The 23,142-nt window shown below is 33.5% G+C and overlaps 1 protein-coding gene and 1 non-coding gene across 2 annotated transcripts; one reads left to right on the top strand and one right to left on the bottom strand.

Moving 5' to 3' along the window:
* Positions 1 to 8,228: 8,228 nt before the first annotated feature.
* On the top strand, positions 8,229 to 12,538 carry LOC146527123 (uncharacterized). Its single transcript, XM_085206468.1, has 6 exons — positions 8,229 to 8,446; positions 9,013 to 9,182; positions 9,825 to 10,027; positions 10,582 to 10,727; positions 11,063 to 11,127; positions 12,166 to 12,538. Exons 1-6 carry the CDS (start codon positions 8,378 to 8,380, stop codon positions 12,239 to 12,241), a joined length of 729 nt encoding a protein of 242 aa, XP_085062594.1. The 5' UTR covers positions 8,229 to 8,377; the 3' UTR covers positions 12,242 to 12,538.
* Positions 10,390 to 10,461, bottom strand: TRNAT-CGU (transfer RNA threonine (anticodon CGU)). The gene has a single exon. It is a non-coding gene; the product is annotated as a tRNA-Thr (tRNA).
* Positions 12,539 to 23,142: the final 10,604 nt, after the last annotated feature.

Raw genomic sequence — 23,142 nt, 5'->3', positions numbered from 1 at the left:
CTCGTTGTCACGCATTACAATGTTATTCTTTACCACCCTTTTGTTTGATCTCTCTCTTTCTCTCTATCAATTTCCATTCTGCATAATTTTTAACGACACAGATAAAGGTTATATTAAAAGTTCTATTTGGAAATACTTGATGTTATTTGGTAACCGTTCTTTATAGGTTATGAATTTCGATTTATCTATTATTATTTTTTGTTTATGTTTTTCTAGTAAACAATGAATATTTTACTATCTAAATAATATACATATAGTTATATAGTAAATTTGAGTTGCTTTAATTCCGATATTTGTATTTACAGGAATGGGTTTGAGATGTTATTCATTTTTAATAAGATTTAATCATCTTTAATAGAAACACTGAGCCCGAGTAAAAAATGTCACGTTTAAAAACTTAACTTGCTCTAAGCCTTTACAGTGTACGCATCATAGAGTTTTATATTAATATTGATTGATATAAGTATTATACTGTCGCAATTTTTTAATATAATATAACTTATTAAATCTCACATGATAAACGATTTATCGGGTCTTTAAACTGAAATAGAATAATAATTTCTCATTCATTAAAAGTAATTTTATTAATAATTCTCAATCAGTTTTTAATTCTTTAATATCTGACTTAAAAACTATGCGTTACATTTTAAATATATTTGAGTTATTTACTATTACATAAGCATAACACAACATATGTATATTTATATATAAGATGTGAATTAATAATATTTAAAAACGGGTCAAGTGTGAATCTGATTCGCCCGCCGAGACTTCCGTATCGATTTCAGGATTGTACTTCAACGGGAAGTACGACTCATAGTAAATTACAAATTTTATTTTTGTATATGCAACAGTCAATTCGTATAAAATTGTCTCTTTTTGCCAAATCTCATAATTATATGTTTAAGTAAAATAACCAATAGGTTTTGATTATGCTGCAATTATTAAACAAAATGTAGCAAGAATGATGTACCTATACATCCTCGCAGATTCTGATTACATTGACTTAGAAGCTTCATTTTTTCCTGTGCTCCAAGGAACCGTAGACTTTAATATTTGATAGTTATTTCAGGTTGAAATCTTCACGTGACTTCGAGATAAATGGCCTTGACAATCGGACAGATGGACAATAAAGGGAACCTATAAGAGTTTCGTTATAAAATTAGTTCTAGCAACTAAACATTTGCCAAGAAACTATTTTATAGTTACAATTTTTGTTACCAATCGTAGACAGCTGGCCCAGGAATTGGAAGTCGACGACATTTTAATTGATCTTATTTGTTTCCCTTATTTATTCACATGTCGCTGCTGCGCTGTTCAGTAAACAATCATTATGGTGTCGTTACGACGTCATCATTTCCATTAGTCTTTGGGTCAGTGATGACAACTTGAGCACTTACCTAATAAAGGATTGTTTGTTTGTTCCGTGTCGATAATTTTGAGTTCGATTCCCATTTGAATGCATGATTTGATAACGATGCACTTTCCATGTCCGAATTCGGGCGGAATGTGGAGGACGGCTTTCTCTGCCTACAAAAAGTGAGAATATGCTTTACACACTCATATTTCCATTAGTAGGGGATTATTTAAATAAACATGTTATGAATTCATAATGTAATTATATTATTTAATGTCAGTCGTGGCGCCGGGCAGAAGAGTGCGACTGTAAGCGCATCAGGTTGTGGGTTCTATTGCCACCTGCGGAAATTAAATATTTAATATTTTCTTTTGCTCGCTCTGGCGTCTGGCGAGATCCGTTACTCAACAATGCAATGCGTCCAGAATTCACTGAAAAATGGGGAACGAAAATGTCATAGCTGGGACGGAGTGTCTTAACACTATAATCACAGGTTACCTCTACTCTACGTGCGGGATATAACGAGAAATAATAAAATTTATTTTTAAATTAAAAAATGAAGCAATTCAATTCACAAATTTATTTTATATAGACCCTTATGGTTTTATTATATGACGTCCAATACAATGATCGTTTTACAGAACACTAATTATTTTCCAATATATCTCGTATTTACTTAAAGATTTAAAACTATTATAGGCTTAATTGTCCCCAAGAAATACAAATTTTCAGTACTGTACATCAAATATTGTATTCCAGTGGTGTTTGTCGGAAAAATCAATTGCAGCAATTTTATCACGATCAATTGAAGAGGCGATAAGTATCGATAAACTGTGTTATCGAGTCGCACATATCAAAGCTTTAGTTCCAAACGAGGTTTAGTATGACAAAGGACTTAACTTTTTTGACACGCGTTTACGGCCTTTATAATTAGGTATAGCGAAATAATGCCTTTATAGATTTTTTTTATATATTCTAAGGGATTTATAGTCGACTATCTGAATTCTATAGTAATTGAATTACCTAGAAATTTAAATAATGAAAACAGGTCTTCTTCCTCCTGGCATTAATCCCGGCTATTGCCAGGGTCTGCCCTCCTACTCAACCTACTCCACTTTGCACGGTCCTTTGCATCCTCGGTGGTTAGACCATTGGCTCTCATGTCCTGCATCACGACATCCAGCCAGCGCTTCCTTGGGCGTCCAGGAGGTCTCACTCCAGGAACTGATATAGCAAGGCACTTGCATCCGACATAGTTCTTAGGCCGGCGCGTAACGTGGCCAAACCATCTCAGGCGGCGCTCTTGGAGCTTATCCGCTACGTCACGGACCCCAAGACTACCTCGAATGAATGTGTTGCGTATGCGGTCAGACCGCGTTACGCCGCACATCCACCTCAGCATCTTCATTTCCGTGACGTGAAACTCCTGAGTGTGCCGAGATAGTGCCGGCCAACATTCGCTGCCGTATAAAAGAACCGGTCGGATGATGCTCTTGTATATCAGCCCCTTGAGCTTGGGCGGTATTCTGCGGTCGCAGACCACACCAGTGACCTCCCGCCATTTGGCCCAGGCAGCGCTTATCCGCCCTTGGACATCGTGATCGATGCCTCCAGACTCGTGCATAACGGATCCAAGGTACCTGAACTTCTCCGACTTAACGGCTGGCTCAGGACCTATAAGGATGGTGCTCGAGTCCCGGCTCCCGCAGGCCATGTACTCTGTCTTCGACACATTTAGTTTAAGACCGCCGTTCTCAAGCGTACCCTTCCAGAGGTTCACTTTACGCTCCAGCGTCAGTCGGTTCTCGGCAATGAGTGCTATGTCGTCGGCATACATCATCAGCCATGGAGGCTGGTCCTGGATGTGAGCCGAGACAGTATCGAGCACTACATTGAATAAGAACGGACTAAGAGCCGAGCCCTGGTGAACCCCCACTATAATCGGGAAGGGTCTAGTGTCGCCAACAGCAGTCCTAACCATAGAAGCGGAATCGTGGTACATGTCTCTGATAATCTCAATATAGGCCTCAGGGATCCCTTTGGATCGCAATGCCCACCAGATACACTGACGAGGCACACAGTCAAAGGCCTTCTGCAGATCTAAAAAGGCCACATGCAGAGCTCTCCTTTTTTCCCTGTATGCCTCCATCAAAGTTCTGAGGGCGAAAATGGCGTCCATGGTGCCCGATCCTGGCTGAAATCCATATTGAGACTCAGAGATAGTACACTCTTGGCGGAGCCTGAGGTCGATCATGCGCTCGAAGAGCTTCATGGTATGACTCATAAGCTTAATGCCCCTATAACTACCACAATCTTGAACACTGCCCCTTCCTTTGTAAATAGGGGTAATGAAGCTAAGCCGCCACTGATGCGGCATCTTACCAGTGTTCAAGATATGGTTAAAAAGGTCAGTAAGCATGAGCACACCAAGAGAGCCCAACGATTTCCACGCTTCGATCGGAATGTCGTCAGGTCCCACCGCTTTTCCGTTCTTCATGCGTCGAAGGCAATTACGTGTTTCGTCAAGGGTTATTGGGGCAATAAGTCCGAGGTTAGGCGGTGGGTCGTGATGAAGACTGCATGGGTGCTGAGTATTCAGCAACTCCTGGAAGTAGCTTCTCCACCTCTCCTTCACAGAGTCATGATTACAGAGCAGCGTGCCCTGGGAATCTCTGACGCAAAGACATTTTGCAATATCTTGCGTCACTTTATCCCGGGAACGTGCCAGTTTGTAAATGAGCTTCTGCCCCTCCACAGTTTCAAGTTTATCATACAATGGTGACAAACTTTCACTGCGGGCTCTGGCTACAGCTCTTTTACAGGCACGTTTAGCTACTGTGTACTCCAGTCTGTCTTCAGGAGAGTTGGATTCCTGCCACTTCTTAAAGGCAGCCTTCTTTTCACGAGTCACCTCCTGCACCTCGTCATTCCACCACCATGTCTCCTTGTCGATGACACGTCCTCCCCTAGAAAGGCCAAGAACTCGCCTGCCCGCCGCAATGATTGCCGACTGAGCCCGATCCCAAGCATCCTGAGCAGTCTCGGTGTTCGTCGAAATATCGTGACTTTTCACCTCTGCCAGGAAGTCGGTCTGCATCGGTCCATTCAGCAACCACCACTTGATCCGAGGCCTACGTTTCTCGGCTACTTTCTTCTTCGGAGTGACGTTAAAGTCCATGACAAGAAGACGATGTTGGGCCGTTAGGCTTTCGCCTGGAATGACCTTACAGTTAGTTACCCTGCCCATATGACACCGTCTGGTCAACAAGTAGTCTATTTGAGTTGAGTGGGACCCGCTCTTATACGTGATAAGGTGCTGAGAATTCTTTTGGAAGAACGTATTCACGACGGCCAGATCAGACGCAATACAGGTTCTCAGAATGTTTTCTCCCTCTGCATTGCGAAGACCGTGCCCAAAACCCCCGTGAACACGTTCATACGGCTCAGCAGCCTTACCGACGTGCCCGTTCAAGTCCCCCCCAACTAAGACCACTTCGGTAGACGGCACAGCAAGTAGCACCCCTTCATACTGCTCCCAGAATGTCTCCTTTTCGGCCGCGCTACATCCCGCCTGGGGAGCATAGGCACTGATTAAGTTTGTGATAACGCCCTCAATCAGTACCCTCACTCGCATCAAGCGGTCGGAGCGACGGTCAACTTCAAGGAGCCTATTCTGAAGCTCTTCAGAAAGCACTACCGCTACACCGTTTCTACCCGAAGGTGACCCAGTGTATATAAGCCGGTAACCCTGTCCGATGTTACGGGACTTATTGCCCTTCCAGCGAGTTTCCTGGAGGAAAGCACACTGGACCCGACGTCTCATGAGTACATCTGCGAGTTCCCTGCATCGTCCGCTTAGAGAGCCAATATTCCACGTTGCAAAGCGGAGTTTCCTTCTGGGTACTTGCGTCTTTAACCGTGCCCGTACTTGACACGGTAGCCCTTGCCCACTTGTCGCAGGTGTAGGGCGATGATAATGAAAACAGGTAATATAATTTAATTAAGTACTTTTTACTTCAAATATTTTTCTCTGCTTAGCTTCACGCTGTAAGTATGCGTGTTACATACCAAAGGTTTCGCCGTTATCAAACATTTCTGGAGATATTTTTGAAGACTTTGTTTATGTTTTGATACGAGAGCTAGGAAATGAAAATATTTTATTCCCTCGAGTCGGAATTGAACTATTTACAATTAGTACGATTATATTTCGATTATATCATCGATTTATATTTCAGTTTCATCATGTTGTATGAAGTTGGTACTCTAAAGATTAAAACCGTGAATTCAAAGATTTTTGAAGTTATATATTATTATTATTATTAAAAAATCAAGCAAGTGTTTCTTATATTTGTATGAGGGTTATATTATTAAATTTTTAATTATGAGGGGACGCCGGCGAATGTTGGAATGTAAAATGCCAAGACACACAATGGACTCATATTCAAGTCGCTTCGCAGTTACGAAGGTTGCATTATAATATAATAATTGAAGTTTATTATCTTAATAATATGTAAAAATGTAGTTTTCTTCAAATGTTTTCTGTAAATATGAAAAACAAATAATCTAATATTTCATTTATATTACATAAATATATTGTATATTTAATATTTATTATGATATATATAAATATGGCTACGTAGTCGCTTTTTTTTCGTAGTCGCTTATCATACCTAATGGATGCCTGCGACCGCGTAAGGGTATTGTTTATCATATAAAAAGTTTATCCTAAAATAAGCGAAATATTATTTTAGCAACGAATATGATACAAACTATTAAAAGTAAGGTATAATTTAAATGTTATTATTATATGAAAATGATCTTATAGTATCAAGTGAGAAATAACCTTGTTAAGACACCTAAAGACGAGACACCTACGGAAAGATATATGCTATATTCTATAACTCTCAAGCCTATGATCTTGCGCTATGACGGCCCACGAAGTCTCGTAACTGACTTAAAAATCGCCACCAAAGAATTTTAACACTTGTATATTATTTACGTTAATTATTTTTAAATATTAATACCTTATTAGAAAACATATATAAATTCTATGAAAACTATTCTATGAGCGAGAGCTTAGACGATTTCCAAAGGGCGCGGGTTGAAATCCGCTACGTTCAAAGTTTTATACGTTTTCTTAAATAAGTATTTTTATTCTTAAGTGTGAAATAACATTTTAATAATAAAAAATACTTACTCTTAATAATGATTCTTACCTTAATATAATCGTCTAATTCTAAAACTAATAGTTTTATATATTATATAAGAAATACTCACGGCAACCAAACATATTTTCCCGCCAAATTTTACATTCTAAGCGCGCGTCATTCCGCCGCCAATCCCCTTCCCGACAGCTCGGCGACCGCACCCGAGAGTTGCCGACAAGCCGGGTGGCGCGTAACAATATCATTGAGAGTAAGGAACATATACAAAAAAAAAAAAATGACAATAACTTTACACGCTTATACTTAACTACTTACTTATTACTTACTAGCACCCTCGTGAATGACCACCAGAAAACTTTTAGAAAAAAAAGAGCGGGAATATTCAAATTGAGGTACATTTAATAGTACGCAATATTGGGATAATTTTAAATGCAATTCACAATTAAATATTAACAAATAAACATTTGTATTGAAAAATCACAATTACCAATTTATAATAATTGTTCAAAAATAAAAAAAGTAATTGAGATTTCAATACAAACTAAATATATTATTGTTAATATTTAATTGTCAATTGCAATTATAATTTATCAAAAGTGTAAACAGGTAATAAAATATTGGTAGGTTACCAATATTTTATTATATATATAATAAACAGGTAAGGTATATTAAAAGAAATATAAATATATTAAAATATTTTATTTTATATCATTTATATCATTAAAAACAATTGTTTTTAAAGTGAATTTACTTCCTAACATACTGCGTTTTTTAGACATTGATTAAAAAAAAATATAAAAAATAGCTTTTACTTGTTTATTTAATTATACTTACATATAGTTTCACCTCGGCAACATTTCGAATGATTTTTTTTTGTGGCACTTTACCTATGTAAAAAAGATTTTTTTGTGACTTTGTGGCACGTACGTCAAAAAATAAATTATTTTAGTAATTATAATTTTATATTAACTATTATATGTATACAAAATTCATAAATTAATTTAACATTATTTATAAAATGAAATATTAAATACCAAAGCGACCTCTAAATTTTTAAGTCTTAACTTATACAAATATAATGCCACAAAATAAAAAGTTGTCTATTCTATAACGGTCTAGTTGTCTATATCTGGTTGTAGAGCAGTATTGCCACCCCTAATGTTTTAACAGTAGATTGTCTATTTTTTGTCTTGTATCCCAGTTTTCTGTTTTAGTCCTCATATCTGCTATTTTTTGAAATGCGTAAAAATCATTACGATAGTAGGTCAACAGGAACTTTATTTATTAAAGTTAACAAATATGTATAAGTTTCCACTCATTTCATACCTTCGTTTGTATTGTAAATTTTCAATTTTAGTCCATATTTCATAATTGTTGGTCTACAGTACCATAAAGAGTTTGCACGCGGTGAATTTCATATAAAATGCAGCAAAAACTATAAACGCTCGTATTTTTAGATTGCGTTGACTTTTAATTTTCTGAGCTCAAAGAGACAGTAACTCTGGTTATTTGATATTAATTTCAGCTTAACATACCCGATACTAGATCTTGAAATAAGCAGTATAGAGAGACATAAAAACAGACGAACAATGAAATAATATAAGGATTAAGTATTTTTTGTACGTAACTCTAAAAAATTTACTATGTAAAGGTCGAAAGCCTTGAAATTGAAAATGTTGATAAAATTAATTATTTTAATAAAATTTATAATATTTTGGTTAGATATTTGGATTTTAACTTGATTTCCTTTATAAAATGTTTTTCCTTTCTGAGGTTGGCAGCACTGTTGTAGCTTAGCTTAGCTTGTAGCTTGCTTAAGTTTTTTCTCCCGCCATTTTCGTAAATAGTAATCCATATGTCGGCGCCAATAAGTAATCCAACTGAAGACGCAAAGGATATTCTAAAAAGTGTTTCAAGAGAGATAGTAAGTACAAATTATATAATTATATATTAAATTAATCAACAGCAAGTATATTTTTAAATACCAAAATAAATAAAATAATGATTTAAAACTACAAATAGTTTAGGAATATATTATGAGCCATTTAATTATTGCAAACTAAAATGAAGAATGCTATTATATAAATGTATATAATAGTTAAATCCACATATTTATGATATATTATACCTCTAGATATTTGTAAAAGTTTCCACAGAGATGCTTAGAACATGAATAAGTTACACATACATTGTAAAATTTTCCTGAATCCGCCATTTTGAAATTTTTATACGTATTAGAAAAATATTTTTCTATACTTATAATGAGACTTAAAAAATGGTAATAGTTATATTAAATTTTAAAATAATGTTTTGCAATAGTGAAAACTATAAATAAATTGATTAAGCCGTATTTAAAATTAGTGTGATGAAAAAAACTTTTCACTTCTATTGCATTATTGAATGCCATCATATTTTTATGTATCTTCTACGTACAGGCACTGATCCGTTACGATTCAATTATAAATAAGATAAACATAATATTTCTTATAGGAAGCGCGAAAAACCGCAAATATGGAACGTCAACGGCAGCAAGTAGGAGAGGAATCCGAGGAGATAGGGCGAAAAACCGCAAATATGGAAGAACAACGGCAGCAAGCAGAAGGAGAGGAATCTGAATCTGAACTTGCGCAAACTTATCGTTCTCCAGGACTTATAAGCATGTTAGTATATTTTTAAAGAATGTTGTTATATATTTTTGGCAATTTAACCTTATATTATAACTTATATTACAATGTCACAACAGATCACGAGGGAGTTATAAAATTGCAAATTAAATTGGTAATAATGACGTCGTAAATTTCTAGCAATCTAATTTCACGTTTATTAAATTAAATATATTCATTTTCTCGCTCTGTTAACGAGACAAAGTCTCCAGAATTCGGCGGAAAGTGCGGTGTGCCTATTGGGAAGAGACTGTCTTGTGAGCGGGATAATTTGTTTTAATAGAGTCAAACTGAAAAAATATTAATAAAAAAAAAAAATGTCAACATTCACGTCTTACGAGCCACGCGAGTTAAAATTTTAGACGTAACAGTTGGAAGTTAAGCCATACGTTCATTATCAAGCTACCTTGAAATTTTCATTTATGTTGTCCACTTAAAAACAAGTAAATATTTCTGTGGGAGGTCTTAACAAATTTCCGCTTCTCAAAGAAAAAATGGTTTAGATGTTATAATTCGGCAAAAGAGAATGCAATTTTAATTTTATTTTATTTTATTTTACAAATTATTATACATTTTCTAAAAAAGAGTGAAATAGTTAAAAAAATAATAGTTGTAACATTATTTCTTCCTCGTATATAGAGTATCCGGTATTAACAAGCTATACAATGTGTGCATGGACCACTGCAAGAAGATGCAGGAAAATCTGTCCACGATTAAGGCGGAAAAGGATGCGCTGACCGCCAAGTTACAGAAGGCGGTCCAGGAGGTGCAGGACCTGACACAGAGGCAGGTGCAGTGGGGTGATCAGAGACAGCTGTTGATTGATACTTTGCAGGGTATAGGTATGTATGATGGTTAGGTAGCTCTAAGATCTCTATTGCGTTTGTGTATATCTACATAAATTTAATTAGGTATATTATGGCTTACAAGACATGGCTTACGTGTGGTGTGATTATGAATTATTTTCATTGGCCTGCTCTGGAAAGACTAATTAGATATAGAGTAAAGCTATAATTAAAAGTAAATAATAACAATAAATATAATAGAAAAAGAGTAACCATAAAAATATTAAAAAAAATAAAGAACATTCTTTTTAACGTTTTTAAAAAAAAGATAAAAATGATATAAACTTTTTAAGCACCTTCAAAAATTTATAACAATACAATATAAATGGAGTGCATAAAAATACTAAAAAAAAACATCCTGCCTCCTGTGAGGTTTGAACTCACGACCCCTGGTTTACGAGACCAGTGCTCTACCACTGAGCTAAAGAGGCTTGCGTATGGGAACTTGAAATTACTGTACTAACTTAAATATGACTTAACTTTAATATTAAATTTTTGAAGATCCTTACTCAAAGGAACTCTATTACTAAGACACTAACACTGTTTTACAGTGAGGATGAACGACGAGCACCGCGCAGAGATGCAGCAGCAATCGATCAAAGAGCAGTTCGCACGCCAGCAAGCGGAAGCGAAGGTCCGCGAGCTGAAGGACAAGCTGGAGGCGGTGCTACGCAACAAGGAATACCTCACCGGAATGGTAATGGAGCTAAAACAGAAACTCTGTTCACGCAGTTTTGTTATTCAAAATGTGCTTCTTTGTTTCTTTTAGAATAGTTGAGATTTTTTTATACTTTTATTAGGGTTAGTACTCTAATTGTATGTTGTTTTTCACTTCTTACATATTATTATTTTTCGAACGGTCATTCCACACGAAGGAAAAGATATGCATATATATATAGTACGAAAAATATATAAAAATAGACAAAATAAAACTTTTAACGTAGCGTGAGTCGCAACTCTTTTAATTCTTATTAAGATATTTTTAAGCAGTAGCTATACCTACAATAAATACATTTTTTTTTATATTTTTAGCTCCTCCGGGACTCCAACACACGAAGTGCGGACGCGAATAAAAGACAGCTCGAACAACAGAATGAGTACCTATACTTATTATATTACTATACGTTATAACACTATTAAATTTAGTCGTCATGGTGCAGTGCGACAACGCCTGACTGTAAGCCTTGATGGTTGTGGGTTTCTTACTTTGGAGCATAAATTATTAAGACTTCCTCGCTCTGGTAAAAAGATTTATGTGCGGCATTTAGTTCCGCCACTCTACACGCAACGTCTCGAAAATTGGTCGGCCGCTGTATCCCGCACACAGTAGGGTAGGCAGAGGGAACCTAGTGTTAAAACACTCCGTTTTCCCTACTTTCTGCCGAATTCTTGAGGCATTGCTAAGAAATTGAAATATAAATGTAAATAAATATTTCACTTCCTCGAATGGGGATCGAACCCACAACCTTCGCGTTACAGTTACACCCTTGTGCAGCTGCGCCACGACGGCCTATTTATAATATAAATAGGCGGAAAAAAAATATACGTTTTCTTAATAAGTACCAATTTTTTTTCTTAAATGCGGACTAACACTTTAAAAATGTTTAAAAAAAGCGATCTTAAAGTTAAGTGACAACTTATAAATTGTAACAAGCGTATAGGAATTTCGAAGTAGCTCGATGAGAACATATGGCTTAGTTGGTCAGTGCAGTTGGGCGGTTTCCAAAGAGTGGGTTTCCCACTTGAGGAAGGGAAATATTTATTAAAATGTATATTTTCATTTCTTCGCTCTGGTGTCCACCACTCAATATGCAATGCCTCCAGAATAAGGCAGTGCGTGGGGAACGGAGTGTCTTATCACTCGGTTCAATCTGCCGCTGCGTCTAAGCCCTCTCAAGCGGGGCGGCGCGACCCTGGGATAATAGAGTGAGAGGCATAGTAGAGAAAATTTGAAAATATGTTTTAATGATTACTAGTTGTTGTATAACATTTAATAATTAAAATCATAGTGTGTAAATAACAATTAAATTATCTGTTCTTAAGTACTCTTAGTGTAAGCGTTTTCCAAAGTTTATTTCGATACGGTCATTTTTACGAATGCAACTATTTTTAATATATCTACTTTTACGTCACAGGATGCCGTGTCACTCTCGAAGCAATACCGATGAAGGATGCAGCTCCCAGAAAAAGAAAAAAAGAAATGAAAAATAATTTATATCTTAAAACCTTAAAACGGTTACTTATTGTATTCTCTTTAATTTTTGTTTTTTTCTTAAGTTTTTTCTTTTAGTTTTTTTCTTATGTTTGGTTGATTTTTATAAAGAAGTTTTTTTTTATAAATAATTAGATTATTATCTTTTGTTTTTGTGAATATAAGGCTAATTAAAAAAAAAGTAAATCTGATTAATATTTTATTATTTGTTGACATTTGTTTTTTTCTTATGTTTGGTTGATTTTTATAAAGTTTTTTTTTATAAATAATTACATTAATATCTTTTGTTTTTGTGAATATAAGGCTAATTAAAAATAGAAAGTAAATCTGATTAATGTTTTATTATTTGACATTTGTTTTCTTTCGAATTGGCAAAATGAAAATTGACAAAATATAAATTTAATAGCTGCCCGCCTGGGACTTTGCCCGCTAAATCTACATGATTATTCATTTAATAAACAGAATTGACTGACAGTCAACACTAACTTCCAAGGTTCCTTCTGCTTACCCTGCTATGAGCGCGGAATACAGCGTAAAGTTGAAAAAAATAAAAATTAACAATCTATATACATATATAAAAGGACTTGTCCTCACTGACTAAGGTTAGACGCACGCACAGCCGTAACCGCTGTGCGTAGAAACGTGAAATTTGGACAAAAGTTTACTTTCGTAATCTGGACATCCACTAAGAAGGGATTTTGAAAAATTTTAACTCTAAAAGGGTGAAATAGGGGTTGAAAGTTTGTATGGAAAAAAAATTAAATCAGCACCGATATTTATAAAACTTGAAATTTAGATTTTTAAAAGTATTTAATTGAATTCATCTTTTTTTAGAATTCTCCCCTTAAGGGGGTTGAAAGTTTTTATAGATTTTTTTTAAATCGGCACCAATTTTTATAAAATTTGAAATTTAGACTCTTAAAAATATTTCATTGAACACATGTTTCGTGGTTTATTAGAGCAAGCGAAGTCTAGCGCGTCCGCTAGTTATATTATAAGAATTAAGAAAACGCATCTACCATTTGTAACTTTGAATTTTTGGTAGATAGGTGCCTATTTTGCGATCGACTTATAATAAATCAATTCGCAATATTAAAATAATTATAATCACAATTAAAAATTAACAAATATACATTTGTATTCAGAATTCAAAATTGCCAATTAATTATAATTGTTCAATAATAAACAATTAATTGTGATTTCCATACAAACAAAATATGTTAAAATCAGAAAATCAGCTAAATTACAGCAATAACAATCAACCGCCATGTTAGTTATTTTATTGAGAATGCTAATCGAATGTTAGAAACTTACTATCATTCGACTAGTACATTAGTACTAGGAGATTTTAATTTAAGTTCAATAACATGTTATTGGGCGATGGCCCAACAATAAAAATAACTTGCCAACTTCCTTACCTGTGGGAACATGTGTAAAGAAATCAAACACCTCGAGGCTTTTACAGAACTTATATTTCTTCCAGGGCTAAATACCATTACGCTTGTACAATTTATATCTCAGGACTTTTACAGAACTTATACTTCTTCCAGGGCTAGACACCATTAGGCTTGTACAATGTATATCTTAAATTATAATACAATATTTTATTCTAGAGGACCACTTTCCTCTGCAGCTCCAAATCTAATAGTGCGCATCAGAATTTTCATCACATCAAGCGTCTTTTTTAAATTGTCAAGTCGCGCTAGTTCTATGTATAAATTTTCAAATATATCTTTTTATTAAACAAAGAGGTTGATTTACATTTTTCTATAACAAATTATCGTGAATATAAAAACTATTTATATAAAATCATTACACATGTGAGTTGATTTTGTTGCTTTAAATAACTTGGAGCATTTGCAAATAAGCAAGTATGTGCTTAGCAATGTTGAACCATATCATACACCTTTAGAGTTTGTCTTATCATGTTACAGTGCCCCCTGGCTCTTTTCCAAGATTCCCAGTGACAAGTTCAATTTTTACAAAGCTGATTTTAACAAAGTTATAAGTGAACTGAACTCTATTTCTTGGGTTGATGAATTCTCAGTCCAGATGCGTGTTGTTGATATGGTATATACGTTTTATAAAATAATCAAAGAGGTAATAGCGAAACACGTGTCTTTAAATAATAAGAACGTACATCAAAAGTACTTAAATACAAATATAACATACGTGAAAGATATTGTAAATATAAAAATCATCTAGATGATTTTTCTATTCCAGTGCTAAAAAAGCGCTGTTTATTTTTGATCGACACTTGTCACTAGAAGTATGTACATTTGTTATATAGAGGAGTCTTTATCCAAAAATCCTAAATTATTTTGGACTTACCACAAAAATAAACAGCAAAATAAAAGTACCTATTCATTATTAATGCATCTAGAAGGCAGACGAGCAGCCAGGCGAGGCAGGCTCTGATATTTGTAACCTCTTTGCATCCTTTTTTTGAATCCGTTTATATAGCGCCATCTTCCACGTTGCTCTCATCTCATCTTGTATTTAAGTGGGTAACTTTAACCCCAGGTTACCTCTGCCTACCCAGCCGTGTGCGGGATTCAGCGTAAAGCTGACTTATGTATTTTTGCAAAAATATATTTGGAAGAAAGAAAACAAAAATTAAGGGTATTATTTGTAAATTCCTGCGCCCTCTGTGGGGATGGGCCATTTCACTGCAATATGTTGCGGTCCCCCCACGCGACGTCAGGACACAATGCCTAGTGGAATTTATGCATCTGGGGGACTGCACGTGCACTGTATTGATAGTCAATATTTATAAATTTAATATTTTTCATACATTGTATATTTTTCATGGCGGTTTTTTATATTATATGTAAATAGAAACATTGGGACAATCAAGTAATGAATATTAAACGATTTTCACTATGAACTTTCAGGTAAATTTTTTACTGTTTTGTCTTTCAGGAGAGTTTCTCAATGATATCAAGACAAAAAGAAAATAAATAATATTGTTGTGTCTCTATTACAATTGTGAACGAACAAAAATCTAATTAATGTACGTAACATTTACATATATTTGTTATGTGGCCAGCAAACAAAAGATAACAAATCAGTGTAAACAGATAAACATAATTTGATATTATTTTAGCTCTATTGTCAATCGCACAGTATTTTACGTGTGTATTTTTCCATTTTATGCCACATTATTAAAATGTTTATTAAGACATTATTGAACACTTATCTGTACCGAGGTTATAAATAATTGGTATATTTAAAATCAGGTTCTCGCTGTATCACTCACACAGCAGGGTAGGCAGAGGAAACCTCGTATAAAGACACTCCATCGACATGCACGATTGCCTCGACACGAGATCGAAGATATGAAAATATAAATATAAAAATATAAATATAAAAAATATAAAAAAAATCGAAAGGGACAGAACCAACAACCAGTAGCGTGGCCTCAGTAAATATTTAAAAGTCTACATAAAAACATCTAATTCTAAATTATCCAAGTCTTATAGTGAGATCTGATGACAATGATAGCAGACAACCCCTCAACGATTAAAAGTGAGAGTAATGTTAGTCTCCTAAATATTATAGGGCTAGTTGTTTATTAACAAGCTATTCGGGTAAAAAGAAGGAGCTTAAGTCCTTTTCAAAAAACATCAATTAGGAAAGATATTATATATAACTACAAAGACGATGTTTAGATTTATTCAAGTTATATTGAGGATTTTGATTGATTGACATATTTTTTTGTAATTTAATACCTATTATATACGTAGTATATTGAGGCATACCACAATAATAATTAAGCGATAATTTATTATTTTACTTGTTTTTTTGTTATAAACTATTCTAAAAGACATCGCTTTTCGAATTATCGCTTTAAAACATTTTAACACTGAAGCATTGGCTACCACAGTTGCAGTGAAGCGCGTGCGCGTCGCTAATTTCGTGTCAAACCGTGAAATCGCATATGATGCGTTCCGGCTTGTTAGCCTCCCTCTCCTCCTCTGCCCTACGTCATCGCGTGTGTTGCCAGATACAAGACTCGAATGTAACATCTTGTATCAATTATTTCGCTTTGTCGAATAATTTTAATAAAATAATTTTATGAGGCCAGTCCAGGCCAGGCCAATATGGGGAATGGAGTGTCTTAACACTAGGTTCCCTATGCCTGTACCATGCTGTGACCGGGATACGGCGCGAATCTAAAAAAATATATGTAGGGAACCAAATCGTAGTGATTGTGACATCTATATGTAATATAAAAATCATATAATTTAAATAAACAATGGCAATTATTTGAAAATAATCTTCATTCAAAATCAGAATGCTTTAGTGATATATAAATATTTTTATGCAAGTCTATAGATATATTTAGGTATGATATTTAAAAGAGAGAATAGCAATTAAAGTTATTTATATGAATTTCTATTCGAACATTTTTAGTTTTTAATTTAAATTATATTTTAAAATGATATTACAATTATATTTGCACAGACTGCGTGTGGCAACACTAGTCACGGCGTAGCGGATCAACCCTGGTAAATTTGAAGGCAGCGTGAAAATATCCTGTACAATGTATACAGATATTTGTCACTCGTAACAAAGTTTGTAACGTTACACGATTGTTCAATTTTTTCCACCTTGTTTACTATGGAATAGATTGTATAAGGAATATTGACTTTATAAAAACTACCGGCTTAGTATCTAAACTTATTTTTATACTTAATATTAAAAATTAATATGAAGTATAAATAATATATTGGATTTTTTTTTTTTATAATAAAACATACATATGTAAAATCGAGTAATTATTTTCCACTATGTCCTATTATACTATGAGAGAAGATTTCGAAATAAGTGAAATATCATTGTAAATATATTTTTTAATTTTCTTTGTTTTGTTTTTTTTAAACAAAAATGTGATATCAACATTGTTTCATTATTAGTCGAGCTTTATAGATATCTTCGTGAAGTGAAAGTTCCATCAGATGGAAAGATTGCTCCTCACAGTCCCATGCTTCTTAATAAGCAATGTTTTTAATTATCCCGCACAATTTTTTTTTTCAAATAAAGATGAACATTTTGATTAAATTCTAATTATCTATATTATATAGATTTCTAACAGCTGCTCTTAAGAGTTATTTATTTTTTCTCAAAAGAATGTACCGTCTAAACACAAGAAGTATTTAAAATGGACATAAAATAGAAAAATCGAAAATTAACTATCGATAAAATAACCAAAAAAAAAACCTACCAAATTTCAAAAACAATATAAAACAATGTTTTGTGTTATCAGTGATCTAAACACCTGATAAGCCGTATTTTTGTTGTAACCGATACGGTTTTAATTAATTACACTTGTCCCCGCAAAATTGAATTATTATTGCGTACACAATATGGCAATATGGTAGGTAGTAGGTACGGGGAGAGCGGAGAGCGTATATTGTGATGCACCCTACTTGCTTGCCCCGCCTTGCATTCCGGACGCACGTGCTTTATTTAACTACCGGGGTTATAGCATAATTAATTTTTTTTGATGACACAAAACAGCTCTGATTGATGTTTCTATGTTTATGTAGGTTAACTTTTGAAAATAGAAGAAATTAGATTTAAAACCTACCCACGGTCAGTCAGTTTACATATTTAATGCATACTAATATTTTCCATTTATTATTATCAACAAACGTTGGAGCAGTGATTGAGTTTTAAAATTGATAACTGATTTGTTGTAATATAAGTAACTCCACATATAAGTAACAGATACAGTGTGAAGCTGATTTATTTTTTATAAGTAACTCCAATTAGAAAAGAATAAGTTTTTCTTTCTAGAATATTTTTTTTCTACTCTACTTCTGAAATTCTTACTTATTTTTAAGCTTCAACATCATTATGGCGAAGTGATTAGTGCTCAACTGGCACGCTTGGAACACTATAAACAAAGAACTGTGATAGTACTTTTAAGCTACGAAGATCCTTAATAGTGCCTTTGAAACTTGTTTATATTTACTTACAAAAGTTGCGTAGCACACAAACCTTTACTTTTTTCTCATCTTTACAAATTAATGTTTAATAGAGATTAAAATTTAATCTGTATATGTTGTTGTTTTAATTGAGTAATATTAATTAGGTAATATTACAAATAGAATAAGTGAATATTTTATTAATGCATATATGAATCTGTTTTTTTTTAATCTTAATAATGTATAACTTGTGTGTAGCATGTGTAATTTATTATTTTTTTGTGTTGTGTTTATTTTTAAGTTGTTGTTTGTTGTTATCGTTAAATTTATTTTTGCATGTGGAGCCCACCTGTAAATAATTGAGCAATTAGAAGTAATTTGCTTTGTTTTTTCTTTAATGGCATGTAATAATTGTATCAATTGTTGGTGGGCCTTATAAATAAATAAATAAATAAATATTAATTAAAAAAATCTAGATTGTGCAAAGATATTTTGTATTCCAGGAACCTACACAAGATATCAGAGGATATCAGACTAAGATTTCCATTTTTATCTTTTTCGTACCGACCTCGAGAACTAGTGGCACGCCCACCAAAATGATTTTTGGGTGTGGGAGAGGGTGGCCTCGTATTTCACAATTAAATTTTTCTGGCGCGATCTCAGTGTACGCCGAGCTACGCCGCACGCTTGGGGTGAGAAGAAGAGCTGCTCAAACTTCGCCCTATAAATACTTTTAATAATATCTGATTTTCATCTCATACAAATGAAATATTTTGAAAGGATTTTTAAAAAAAACTTAATTTGCAGTTTTGTATGAATAATATTTATAAATATATACTTTTAAAGTATTCACTTTTAATAGATAACTAACTACATTAAAACATTTTAAATCATACCTTTCGCAAATGTTATATAGGATTAATTAGTTATAATTTATTGCGTAAAGTAAATATAAACGGATTTTGACCGTCACAGGATTGGTTCGTTTATGTTGTTATAACATAACATATGGCATAAGTTCTTAAATATTATTATTATTAACTACATTTAATAAAATTATCTACTAAATGTTTTTGTTATATTGTAAAAGTTTTCTTTATTTTTTTTTTTTGAGAAAAATATATAGTAGATTCAAAGTTTAGCAATCAGTGTTCGTCGGTTTAATATCGCAACGGCGACGACACGGCGTCACGTGCGCGCAAAGATACACTAACACAGGCGCACTCGCCCCTGTGTGTGTGACCTGAATCCCATCAAGACATCGACATTATATTATACCTATCCTACATCATGTACCCGCTTTAAGAGAAATCACCGAATTTGTAATTTAAATTATATTATATTTTATTATTAATTAAAAATATAAAAATACTAGCATACGCGTGCAGCTTCGCTTGCTTATTTAGGGGTGAATTCTAATAAATCACGAAACGTATGTTCAATGAAATATTTTTAAGAGTCTAAATTTCAAATTTAATAAAAATCGGTGCCGATTTAATTTTTTTCCATACAAACTTTCAACCGCTATTTCACTCCTTTATGGTTAAAATTTTTCAAAATCCCGTCTTAGTGGATGTCCAGATAACGAAAGTAAAAATTTGTCCAAATTTCAAGTTTCTACGCACAAATTTCACATTTCAAATGGAAAACAAAACGTGTTTTGACATATTTTTACGACAGGTCTTTCATGACCGTTGTCCACTTTCGGACCGAATTCATAACGGCAGAACTGAACGCCGCACTTACCAGAACGAGAAAACAGAAATATTCCATTAATTCATTCAATTGTATTATTTTAATATTAACACGAATAATAACGAATAAGAAATTAATATTACCTATTATTAAAAGTATTGCCAGCTTACATTAAATAAAATGGGTGCTGTATAGTAAGCCATAACAATAATGGGATTAACAAAGTGTTGCCACATAGATATTTTACGCTTGTAGTTTACCTTTAAATTCAATTTGAATCCTATTATAGGATTTACTGTAATAAAATAAAATGTGAATGTCTTTTTAATAATAATCTTTATTGCAATGTAATAAAGTATGATATACCAAAATTTAATACTTTGAGGATATTTCATTGGCATCTAAAGTGTTATTTTGAAATAAGGTAACAGGTGCTATAATACTGTGTGTCTGCAAAAAATACTGCAAGTAGATTCATTTAAAGTATAAAATAGGCGCAATGTGAAACTCCAAATTGGATTTTCTCGTACATCTGTGCGTCTATATGACATTTTTTTAATTTAATAACATATAATAACATATAATAATATAGATCCATTAACGTATAGGTACTTATACGTTTTATGATGGAAAGAATGCTCCATTTTCGGTTTAGTGCCTTCTCACTAGTGTAACACCAGAGGAGATACAGGCGCGTTGCTGGCCTTTGAGTTGGAGATAGACTCGCTTTTTAAAGGTATTCAGGTCGTATCGTCACGGAAATACTGCCACAGGAAGGAAGTTCCTACGTAACCACACAGTAGTGGGGTGCCACGTACCCAGATGCCACGAGGTGTGGATGGCACTTGAGTTTGTGACGTACTTTTCGTCCAGAACACTCATCATGATAAATGTGGTAGAGAACGCAGACGGAGACTTCTCTACGCAAATCCAAAATGTCAAGCCTTCAGGTCACTGGGTCCCGAAGCATTCGATTGTATATTAATAAGTAACCGTGTTTTTTTCTTAATTGGAACTAAGATGTAACAGCTGGATAGTAGATGCGGTTCGTAAAATTATTAAGTTTAATTAAATAAACAATAATATTTATTGGTAACAAATAAAATTTTAACCACTAAATGTAGCATTGTAAAATAACGATTAAAACAATCTAACATGAATAATAACAAAATTACATACAAGCTCATACACTGATTATATATAGCCATTTTTTTATTAATGAGTCATACTTATATATATTTTTAACAAATAATCGAAAGTGTAAGATCTCACACACAAATATGTATGGAGTGGCGAAACTTAGCATTTTCCTTTATTTGCCCAGATCTTGGGCAAGAAAATTATCAAAAAAAAAAAACATTTTCTCAAGTAAAACATGAATGTTCCACAATCCAGCATATATTTATTTTAAATAATATATTCTTTTAAATGTTTTAACGTCACCTATCTGGAGTTACATATAGGCCCTTTGACAGCTCAGCTATAAATAATTACGCTAGCAAGTGCGCCGAACGTGACCGGGAATGCGCCATCAATAATGCGTATTACTGTCACTGACTCCGCTGCCCTCGGCGCTGACACGGCGTTTTTCGAGTTAATCCTTTGAATTAGAAAATTGTTATATTGTTAAATGTATCATTATAATTCCTATTTTGCTTATTATATTGTAATATTCATTGAATTTATAGGTTTTTATAAATCCATATATATAAAATCGAAAGGTCGCTCACTCATCACGAAATCTCAGAAACTACGAGTGCTAGGAATCTCAAATTTTGCATAGGAGTTACTTATAGGACGTAGGTGCTCGCTAAGACGGGAATTTGCAATATTCGACTTCTAAGGGGTTGTTTTTGGGGTCGAAAGTTTATGAATCTTCGTTACTACAAATGCTAGGAGTCTCAAATTGTGCATAGATGTCACTAGGACGTAGTCATGGAGACAGAAATTAATAATAAAATAGTTCACGCGGGTGTAACCGCGAGCGGGCCGCTAGTATATTTATATTTGACACCAGACGTGGCGCTGGGAACTAGCGCGACAGGTTATGGGCTCGATTCTCAGTTTAGGAAATTAAATATTTATTTATTTTTTTATTTATCGCTCTGGTCACGATCGTAGCGCGGCGTTGAGTTTCGCCACTCAACACGCAATGCCTCCAGAATGCGGTGGCAAAAAGGGAACGGAGTATCTTAACACTTCTGTCTACACTGCCACATGCAAGATTCAGCATGAATATTTATTTATTTTTCTTTAAACAATTCTAAAAGTTAAGTAATCGTTAATAACGACATAACATAATTTCATTTTAAACGAAGATATTTATTTTTACAATAAAGTAAAAATAACCAATTATTTTGATAATATTAAAAACAACAAGACATTCGTATTCTTTTATCAATATATGTAACACGTTGAACAATAAACCAACTAATCCTCCTCGCGCATAGAAGCCAATGTTGTGATCGTGTGTCATGCTGTGCCTGATCCGATTAGCAGCATCTGCTAGAGATAGTTGATAACTAAAGATATACCAAAATAAACCTTACTGCTGTAACATATATTATATTATAATTGTTTAATTATTTCGACGGTCTTTTTATAATGTAAAACTGTATAATTAGTATATATGTAGATATCATTGGGCGTAGTGGAGTTCAATATACAGTCGGTTGAATTATTCTTTGTTCTGCTTTGGGTTATATAATTTCAATTCTACCACCACTTTCAATTCCACCACTCAACATACCTTATCCTTATTCCAGTGGAAAGCGTTTTGGAATGTGTTTTTAACTACGTATACTGATATCTATATTTTTGAAGTTTGTCTAAGGCTTTTTTTCGTTTTCTTTTATATTCTATTTCAACTTAAATCCTTTTTCGTTACCTTCAATACAATAACAAACAATATATTACCTACTTTAAAGTTTTAGTATTTTTACTTCTTTATGGTCTATAAATTTCCATGACTTCTTCTTTGTTCTATAATAATGAGAAATATTTAATTCATAAAAAATACCTTAACTCCATATCTGCAAATAGTATAAATGTAAAATAAAAGAAACAATAATGTGGTAGTCAAATATTTTGGGTTCTAGGTATATAATATATTAGTATGGCATAGGTAAGAATATAAAAAAAATAAATTTGTCGAACTTTCATATTATCGTATGCTTCCATTTCGTCACAGCGATATATTTCTCTGAATATGTCATGATTGGCATAGCATGTTTTAATGAGTTTTATTGAAAAATATAAATATTTTTTAGTGA

The sequence above is a fragment of the Heliconius melpomene genome, chromosome 21, assembly GCF_056956725.1.
Source record: "Heliconius melpomene rosina isolate 202511_hmr_F chromosome 21, ASM5695672v1, whole genome shotgun sequence".
NCBI classification, from domain to species: Eukaryota; Metazoa; Arthropoda; class Insecta; order Lepidoptera; family Nymphalidae; genus Heliconius; species Heliconius melpomene.
This window is presented reverse-complemented; position numbering and strand designations above follow the sequence as displayed.